General features: G+C 41.0%; 1 protein-coding gene across 1 annotated transcript in view; it reads left to right on the top strand.

The window, feature by feature from the left end:
- The window catches only part of CTPS2 (CTP synthase 2), a 127,165-nt gene that overhangs the window by 19,240 nt on the left and 97,317 nt on the right, over positions 1 to 10,608 (top strand). Inside the window, exons 6-7 of the mRNA XM_007958668.2 lie at positions 4,294 to 4,445; positions 7,994 to 8,126. Coding sequence (XP_007956859.1) covers positions 4,294 to 4,445; positions 7,994 to 8,126 — 285 coding nt within the window. The remainder of the gene's footprint in view (positions 1 to 4,293; positions 4,446 to 7,993; positions 8,127 to 10,608) is intronic.

The following is a 10,608-nucleotide window of genomic DNA, read 5'->3' as shown; positions in this document are numbered from 1 at the left end:
TGCTAACCAGAAGGCTGGTGGTTCAAACCCACCAGCCACTCCTCAGAAGGAAGATGGGGCAATCTACTTCCGTAGTAATACTGCCTCAGAAACCCAAGGAGGGTTTGCTATGAGTCAGATCCAACTCGGCGGCGCATAACAGAAACAACAATTGTTTCTGAGGCATTAAGGTGTTATTATATCTATTTACTAATTGTATGTTTGTTCACTGCATCCTGATTTTTTGTTGTGTTTTGTTTTGATGTATCCAGGGAGGCAGAATGGGTGTGCTACTCTGGTTGTTATTTTGGCCACAGTGGAGTGCTTGCCATCTGTCTCTGGGTGGGTGGAGTAGTGGCTGGGTGTGTGAGCACGTGTCTCTGTTCTCTAGTCTTGAGGGGCAGCTGTGGGCAGGTTAGGTGGGTATTGGCCACTGTCTGTCATCATTCTAGGGGTGCAGGAACAAATGGTGGCACTCACTGAGTGGGTGGCGAGGCAGGTATGGCAGATGGGGCTTACTAGTGAGGGTATGGTTACCTGTTAGATGGGAGAAGTGAATGGTGGGTTGGTGTATGCACAGTTGTGCTGCTGCCACCTTTTGCACACTGTATGTGGGGTGTGAATGGTGGGCCAGCATACATGGTTGCACACTTGCCACCCCTTGCCAGGTAGAGGGGGAGGTGTGAGCAATGTGCAGGGGAAGGGGAGGGAGTGACAGTTGTGTGTATGTGTGGTCATGCTGTTGCTGCCTCTCACCGGATGGGGGAAGAAGGAGGGAACTTGGCTGAGTTGGCAGGCAGGAGGGATGGGATGAGTAGCCAATGCTGTACTGAAGCAGTCTACTACAACTCAGCTGTGTTGGTGGGTGGGAGGGGCTGGGCAAACAGCTAGTGTCACACTTGGGCAACTTGTTGCCATTCAGCTGGGTCAGCAGGCAGGAGGGGTGGGGTGAATGGCCTATGCCATGCTGGAGCTGCCTGCCAATCATCAGTGGGATTGTTAGGCAGAGGGAGGGGGAGGGTTGATATTGGGATTGGGTTGAGAGGAAAGGGAGCGAACCTATACTGTAGTTCCTGGTGATCAGGGCTGCAGGGATGAGAGGGGTGGTTTGTATCACTAATCACAAGGAGGGTGGGGGGAGGAGGCTCATCCTCTTCTGGTCACTGGTGAAGGTGCCTGGGTTGTTCTTGTTGGCTGCATCCAGCAGTTGGGACCTTATTTCACTGCAAGTGTGTCTACACAGTTACTCTATGTCCTGTTGGGAGTTCTGTGAAGTTGGCTTCTATGCTCCTCACCCGGGATTGCTGCAGTCTCTGTGTCAAGATGACCATGCTATGCTGGGCTATCTGGCAGGGTCCCTCCACTCCATTTCTTTTCATTCACTGTTTTTAGTCAGTTTCTTCTTCCAATCAGTGTTCTATCTAGTTCTTTATCCTTTCATCTGATGCACAGGGTTCCAGGATTGTTTTCTATATCTGTTTCACTTAAGGTTTTGGATGTTTGCTGTAGAGTGACGGCATGATGTGCCCAACTAAGCCATCATTTTGGCCAGAAGTCCTGTAAATGATTTTTTAAAAGAGTTCAGTACTCACTGATGATATTGTTTATTTTATGATCCAATCTGTTATTTGGCTGAAAGGTGATCTCTGGATGTGGTTTCAGTTCCAAGCGTAGAATGTATCTCAGGGTGATAGTCTCAGGGTTCCTCTAGTCTCTACTCATCCAGTAAGTCTGGCCTTTTTTAAGAATATGAATTTTGTTCTACATTTTTCTCCCATTCTATCTGGGATCATCTATCGTGTCCCCGGTCAGAGTGGTTGGTAGTGGTCGCTGGGCACCATCTAGTTCTTCTGGTCTCAAGACTACTTTTCTAAAATTGTGGTAAAAACAATATAGATAAAAAATTTGTTACTCAACAACTTTTACATGTACATTGATGACATATCTTGTCATCCACAGACCATCATATTAGCCATTTTTCATTGCATGTTATCTTCTGACATGAGTTATTCTTAGTCCTAGCCTTTTCATTCTTAGTGGTGAATGTGCTTAAAATTCTCATCTGGACCCTGAAGAGGGATAAAGTAGGAAGAGGGGGAATCGCTGTGCATATGCTGTATTACCATGATATTTGAAAATCTCTCTCTGGCCTGGAGGATAAGTGAGTAAATAGCTCTGCTCTATGTGTTTAGGATTTCTACTTGTGGGCGTTGTAGGCATCCAGAAGTTTCCATAAACTGGGAGAATTTTCATTAGGAATTGGGATGGAGCCTCATGTCAGTGACATCTGGGCATTTGAATTGCAATGGTGAATGCAGAAATGAGGCATGAATGTTCTGAGTGTCACATTTGCAATATATGAGCAGTGTAGGAACCTTTGATTTGATAGCTATGGATTTCAGAAGGCTGAATCTGTTCAATTGGGAGAACTTACAGCATTTATTGGAGCTCTGGTAGCATAGTGGCTAAAGCACTTGACTGCTAACCAGAAGGCTGTTGGTTCAAACTCACTAGCCACTCTGCAGAAGCAAGACTGGTCAATCTACTTCCATAGAGATTTACTGCCTTGGAAACCCAATGACGTTTATTATGAGTCGGAATCGACTCAGTGGCAGAGGTTTTTTTTTTTTTTTTTTTTTTTTTTAACAGCATTTATTTAGGATGTGGCAGGTCTTTAACTGCCTGCAAGTCATAACTTGGTTGTATTTGAGAGGGTAGTGAGAGCCCATAGGGTAAGTTTGAGAAAAAACCACAGCCAGGCACAGCTTGGTGTTTAAGGGAACTGGTCTCTAACCAGGAGCCCTCATATGGTGCAGTGGTTAAATTGCTCAGCTGTTAACCAAAAAGTTCAGTGGTTTGAACCCACCAGCCGCTGTGCGGGGGAAAGATGTGGCAGTCTGCTTCTCTAAAGATTGATAGCCTTGGAAACCCTATGGGACATTTCTACTTTGTCCTGTAGGGTCACTTGGATCAGAATCAACTCAATGACAATGGGTTTGGTTTGGTTTTGGTCCTAACAGCTGTTACTAATTTTTATTTTTTGGAGTTTCAAAGTGATTGCCAATATTCTGTTTCTTTTTTTTTTTTTTTGTGATTGAGTGAAAGTTCACAGAGGAAATTCATTTTCTAAAAAGCAGTTTGTACACATTTTGTTTCATGATATTGATTGCAATCCCCCTAATTTAACAGCTCTCTTCCCTCTTCCTCCCTGTGGTTATGTTTCCCCGTGGCCTTCTTTACTATGCATTCCTGCCCTCTGAGCTATCTCCCGGTGAAAATCCTGCCCTTCTGATCTCCCATGGTTGATTGTCCTAAGGAGTGTACCTACCTGGTGTAGATGTTCACCTTATATGCCTATTATTTGGCTAGAAGCCATGGGAGTGAGTTCAGTTCCAGGCCTGAAGGGTGACTGGGGGCCATAGTCTCCACGATTTCACCAATGTCTATCAGACCAGGAAGCCTTGTCTTTTTTATGATTGTGAGTTTTGCTCCATATTTTTCTCCCACTCTATTCAGGATCTTCTGCACTGCAGCTGTTATTAATTTTATTATGATAAATACGTGCATGTACATTTAGCAAAAAGAAGGGATTAGGGAACGAAGCCTCAGAAAAAACAACTACAGCAGCAAAAACAGCAAACATTTGGACCAACAAACCACATTCTCACATAGAGAAGACTGGGTGCTGCACTCACTGCTACTGCTTTAACCTAGACTTAGAACACAGTGCCTTGAACGATGGGTCTTGGATACTGACACATAAAACAGCCATGGTTCCAGTGATAGAATAATGAATTAAAGAGCTTTGTAATAAAGTTACACTAACTGTATGTTAAGGGGACAGTGATGATTCAATGGTAGAATTCATGTCTTCCATGTGGAAGACCTGGGTTTGATTCCTGGCCAATGTACCTCCTGCACGACCATCACATGTATGTGTCAATGGAGGCTTGGTGTGTTGCTTTGATGCGGAACACTTTCCAGTGATCTACTTCTGAAAAATGCCAACGAAAACCCCATGGATCCCCATGGTCCAATCTACAACCCATCATGGCAATGGTGCAGGACTGAGCAGCATTTTGTTCTGTTGTGCAATGAAGTGGGGGTGGACTTGATAGCAGCTAATAGCAACAACAATTTTGTATTAATTCTGATTCTTATTTAGGTTGCATGGTTCTTGGCTTTCTTATATCCAGTTACATGAACAGCCATGTCCCTCTTGAGTTTTGTTTCATTATTGAGGTGAAGTATATTAATATGTGCCGGATTAGAGTCTATTCCATTTCAACATGTTGTTTTATAATAATTTATCAGGTAATATGCATCCATGATGTTTCTTCCACATACCGAGTGCCTCTGCTTTTGGATGAACAAGGCATCGTTAAATATTTTAAAGAGAGGTTGAATCTGCCTATTACTGATTCTGCAAATAATTTACTTTTCAAGTGGAGAAATATGGCTGACAGGTATGTGACGGGAATTAGTAATGTGATCTTTAATAATTCTTGGGTTTGGGATGGGGTAGGGAGTAAGATTGTTGTTGTTATGTGCCGTTGAGTTGTCTCCGACTCATAGTGACCCCTCCTTGGGTTTCCGAGGCAGTATCTCTATGGAAGTAGATTGCCCAGCCTTCCGAGGAGTGGCTGATGGATTTGAACTGCCAAGCTTTTGGTTAGCAGTCAAGTGCCTTAGTCACTACATCACCAGACCTCCCAGGGAGTGTGATTAAGACTTACTTAAAGAGTATCTGGTCAAATGCAGCTTTGTGTTATGGTCTGGTTATATCTGGCTATATATTTACATGGTTCCAAAGCCAATTCTTCGAGGAGCCCTGGTGGCACAATGGTTAAGCACTTGGCTGTTAACCAAAAGGTTGGCAGTTGGAATCTACCCAGCAGCTCCATGGGAGTAAGACCTGATGGCCTACTCCTGTGAAGATCACAGCCTAGGAAACCTGTGGGCAGTGGCATCACTGTGATTGGTGTCACCCAGTGCAATAACTCATGGTAACATCTCCCCTTTCCTTCATGGCCCTTCTCCGGTACCAAACCATACAGAATCCTTAGTAATGTTAACTATCAATTTTAATCATAGAATAATATGTAATAAATATAGTTGTAAATTGTTTAAATGGGCTATTTCTTAAATTATATGAATGCTAACAACAAAATTATTTTGTATAATCTTTCTAAATTGATTTGCAACATTCTTAGTTACAACATTATTAGTAACTGAGCAGAAGCCTTTTTTGATTACTCTCTTTAATCACTACTTCATTCTCAAAAATATTATTGATACAGGTTCACAAACACTAATTACCACAATAATGTAGCTAAAACATCTGGTAATTTGACAAAATCAGCCACTACAAAAACATTGGCAGCATCAAAATCAACAGCGTGTGCTTGTTGCCACAAAACCACATGACTTGGAGTGTCACTGTAATTGGGTAATAATGACCTGAGTGCATTAGAAGGTTCAAAAAGTAAATTCACATAGGATTTTAGCCTTGTAGGTATATTAGTAACATGTAAGCTGGGCTTACAAAAAAAAAAATAGTTCTTTTTTTGTTATAACTAACTTCAGGGATATTTTAATAGAAAATAATAAATTACTGCTGAAACAATGCATAAAAATTTTATAGACAGTCATTTTGGTATCACCCTCTCTGACAGTGTCACCCGGTGTGGTCTGCACCCCCTAGTGACACCACTGCCTACGGGGCAGTTCTGCACCATCACATGGGCTCGCTATGAATCGGAATGAACTTGACAGCACCTGACAATAACACATTGTGATACTGTTTTGCTGGCTTCTTTGCCAATTTCTGGGGCCTTCGATTTTGCTCTCCTTAACCCAAAGTGAATAGAAGGAAATTGGATTCCTGAAGGCTTTCGAGGCACTGTTTTATTTTTTGCTTTCTGAATATTTGAAACAATTCAAATGCCATGAATTTTTGTTGTTGTTGTTATTGAGTTTTACTGTTTTTTAAGATTTGATAGCATTTCCTATGGAACATTCCTTTGAAAGGGATATTTCAACTATGCCTGTAGTTATTGACTATTTAGCATCATTATTAAAATCCATGATAGTTTTAGCTTTAAGAGAACCAGGTTAATTTAAACAAGGTTTGTCCAGTTTTGAAGTCATGTGGAAATCAAATAAAACCCCATTCACCTATTCCTTTTTACTAAATTTGGAGGAGATGAGTCCATAACGTCATAGGCTACCTGGCTTCTTATGCAGCTTCGGTCAGAGGGAGAGGTGCAGCAGTTCAAAATGTAGGTTCTGGCATCAAGCAACATGGATTCAGACCCCAGCTCCTCCTTACTAACTGTGTGAGTTTGGACAGATTGCTTAACTTCTCTGGGCCTGTTCTCCTGTCCATATATAGCAGGGAGATAATAGTGGAATAAATGTGGCACTTACAAGAGAAACGTGGAAGGCACTTAACATCATGTCTGGCACTAAATGTAGGTTACTGATGTTGGTAACATTAATTGAAAATGATTTGATGGTGATAAAATCCCTGACCATCATAGGTGACTAACAAGTCAGATTAAAAGTTGTCTTGCCATTTCACTCAAAAAAAAAAAAAAAAAAGTTTTAGAATTTCTGGAGCAAGTAGAATCAGGAATAAAGGTCAATCAGATTTCAAAGGGCAGCTCAACAAGACAGATTTTTTGGAGAAGGGCCAATTCACTACAATCTTCAAGGGAAGATAGAGGCAGAAGACGTGAAACCTTCTTGGGCTGCAGTGACCCAGTGGACCACCTGCCCCACTGGCTTCTGGGTGACTGCTCTTCCTGGGGAAGTCCAGACAATGAGCAAGTGGGGAGTGGAAGGAATACTGGACAGTGTTGACTCCAGTTCTGCTTCATTCTGGGGGCAGAGCTGACGTCCCACTCTGCAATGGAGATGAGAACAGGTGAGAGGGCTCACCCCACGTGCCGTGCTAAAGAGTGATGCGAGCGCCACCACCAAGGTAGTGCTTTGGCACAGAAAGCATCTTCCACTGACGATGTTGTCTTGGATACTTGAATCTTAAAGGTCCTTGATATGACCTTCCTTTCTGTTATTTTCATCCTGTATGCAGAAGTAGGGTGAGGCATGGGAAGCTTGGAACATAAACATGAACTTCAGTAGTAAATTAAAGTGTTCTCAGCCTTCTTTTAGGTCCTTAAGTAACCTTTCTAGAAAGTTCCTTTACTGTCAGTTTGCCTTCTTAGCTTTGTATGCATTTTCTCCACCAACCTGTGTGCAAGTACTTTGTCTTGTGCTCTTTGTAGTTGTGGATGATGAAGGGATAGGAAAGAATGTGAAGGGATATTCCTTGTCACAGTAACATTTTCGTTCTATGAAGCTTTGGGAAAGGTTGACTTCAAAGCCCTAAAACCCATTCAGAATGCCCCAAGATGACGTTTGTATATACTTCATGTCAGACCAGATTTTTTCATGTCCTCCTTTGAACAGATTTCCTGACAAAACAACACGAAAGATTGTGTCTGGAGAATGGAATTTTCTCATAAAAATGATCTAAATGGCTTGTAATATTTTAAATCATTCTCTTTGCATCATTCCTGAGGCATATCATGAATAGCCAGGCTTTTGCGGGCCAGTTGGGAATGTAACAGTTTTTAATGTACACATTTTGAATGCATTTTCTTATACAATGTCACCTTACAAAATGAATATTGGAATGTTTCTTATTGACATTCAGAGTGCATTTTCTTATACAATGTCACCTTAAAAATGACCTCAAATTTATGTCTGTGTTTCCCAATTTGTGCCTGCTTATATAAGCCAGCTTTGGGATTTCTTGTGAGTTTGAAATGTGTTAGCTTACAGACTTTAGTTATTTTGGGGAAATTTTGAGTCAAATATATCAAGTGTGAGGCTCGTCTGCTCTGAAGGTTTTAAAAAAGTGTCTTGGAATAAGAACGGTGGCTGTCGTTATTATGTTTGTGATGTCACATTAGGTGCATATAACCTGTAAGCATGTCTTCCTCCCCAGGTATGAAAGGTTACAGAAAACGTGCTCAATAGCCCTGGTTGGCAAGTATACCAAGCTCAGGGACTGCTACACCTCTGTGTTCAAGGCCCTGGAACACTCAGCCTTGGCCATCAATCACAAATTGAATCTGATGGTGAGTCCCAGCTTAGCCTTCCAGATATTTCAGTCATTCACTCCAATATCTCATCTTTCAGAGAGACAAGTTGTGTCAGGGGTCCCCCAAGATGACCCCCAGTTTTTAATTATTTGCTAGGAGGACTCCCAGGACTTAGCATAAAGTCATTCTCACAGTGTGATTTATTACAGTGAAAGGAGACCAGAGAAAATCAGCAAAGGGGAAAGGCAAATTGGGCAAAGTCTAGGGGAAACCAGGTACAAGCTTCCAGAGTCCTCTCCTATAGAGTCACACAAAACACACCTAATTTTCCCAGCAATGTGTTGTGACAACTCATGTGAAATGTTGTCTGCTAGGGAAGCTCCTTGAAGACTCAATGCCCAGGGTTTTGTTGGGGGCTGGCCACATAGATAACCTCTACCTAGCATATCCCAAAATTCCAGACTCCCACGGGAAAGAAAGTATTCAGCATAAACCACAGTGTTTGTACAAACAGTTTAAGTATGGTGAGCCACTCTGATCAGTTAATGATTGTAATCATCCTAAAATCCAAGTCCCCAGAAGTCAGCCAAGGGCCAACCTTGTAAGCAAGCCTTGCTAAGGACAGCAATCTCCGATCTGCTGTGTTAATTCTTTTCTGCACACAGATTTAAGGCACAATTCCTGAAATCAATCTTAGCATGTACTTCTTGCTTAGGAACACAATAGATAGAACTTTTTCCCTATAGCATTGGAATTGAGTCCAGATTTTAAAAATTCCCTTTTCTAACCTGGAGTTGATTATCAAAGTTTTGTTTTTAAAATAAGTATTATGGGATTACAAAGGTGTAGGTATCACAAGCAGCCTGAGTATATTCTTAATCTTTGAAAACTTTTTAAATATGGAAGCAGTACATGCTCATTATAGAAAATTTCATTGTAAAATGCAGAAGACAGAAGATTCCTCCTCCCAAAATTCCACTTCTCTGTTGTACCTGTTGTTACCAGTTTGATAGATACTCTTTTGGACTTCATGATATATTCTGTCTAAGTGTATTAGTTGCTTATGGCTGTTATAACAAATGACCACATACTTGGTAATTTAAACAACAGAAATTGATTCACAGTTCTGGAGGCCAGAAGTATGAAATCAGTTGCATTGGGCAGAAATCAAAGTGTGAGTAGGGCTGCACTCACTCTGGGGGCTTGGGGGAGAAACGTTTCTTGCCTTTACCAGCTTCTGGTTGCTGCCAATATTCCTAGGCTTCTGGCTGCATCGTTATAACCTCTGCTTCTGTGATCACATTGCCTTCTCCTCTTCTGTTGTGAAATATCCCTCTGTCTTTCTCTTACAAGGATACCTGTGATGATATTTAGGACCCACCTGGATAATGCAGGCTCCTCCTCCATCCAGGATCTTCCCCCATTCAGGATCCTTAACTTAATCGCAGCTGCAAAGTACCCCCTGCCTTTTTTTTTTTTTTTTCAAACCAAAGAAGATAGCATTCACAAGTTCCAAGGATTAGGATGTCAATGTATTTTTTTGGAGACCATCATTCAGCCTATACAAGGGATATTTCATAATTTATTACCTTGATTTAAATGCTAAAACTGTGCTTTAATTAGCAAAAGGATACATTGGTATGTTCAACAAATTTAGTAGCTTCCTCTTAGAAACCAGCTTAAGACCCATTCAACTTTTCTCTGTCCTCTTTCTAGTATCTTCTGCCCTAATCACTTTTTATTTTTGTCTTTTCAAGGGATATTTCACTTCTTGTCCCTCTCACCCTTCAGCTTCCCACCCTCTCCCGGGGGAAAAAAAAACCAACAAACACTGTAGGAAAATTGCTGTAACACACATTTTATAAAGCCTGTAATATTTTGTATTTTGAGATATATTTAGATAGGATTTTTTACAAAAGAATTACTAAAATAATATAGCTGTATGTAAGGATTATTATGTACATAATTTTTTATTTACTGGAATTTATTGACATATACCCCTGATGAGTACTGTTTGAATCATGGCCTTGTCATATTCTGTTTTTTGTTTTTCTATTGTAGTAAAATATACATAATAAAAAATTTGCCATTTTAACCATCTCAAAAGTGACATTTAGCAAATTCACAATGTTGTATGAATACCACTTCTATCTAGTTCTGGAACATTTTTGTCACCCCAAAAGGAAAGCCTCATTCCCCATTTCCCAGTCCTCCCAGCCCCTGGCAATCATGTATTTGCTGTCAATGTCTCTGAATTGACCTATTCTGGATAGTTCATATACATGTAATCATACAGCATGTAGCCTTTTGTGTCTGGCTTCTTTCACTAAGCATAATGTTTTCAAGGCCCAATATGGTAGCGTGTAGCAGTACTTTCTTCTCTTTTTCTGGCTGAATAACATTCCACTGTGTATGTACCATATTTTGTTTATCCATTCATCAGTTGATGGGCATTTGGGTGTTGCCATCTTTTGCATATTGTGACTAGAGCTCAATGATCATCATATTATTTTTTTAT

This window comes from Orycteropus afer, unplaced genomic scaffold (assembly GCF_000298275.1).
Source record: "Orycteropus afer afer isolate SDZICR_OR568_19922 unplaced genomic scaffold, OryAfe1.0 scaffold01073, whole genome shotgun sequence".
Classification (NCBI taxonomy): Eukaryota; Metazoa; Chordata; class Mammalia; order Tubulidentata; family Orycteropodidae; genus Orycteropus; species Orycteropus afer.
This window is presented reverse-complemented; position numbering and strand designations above follow the sequence as displayed.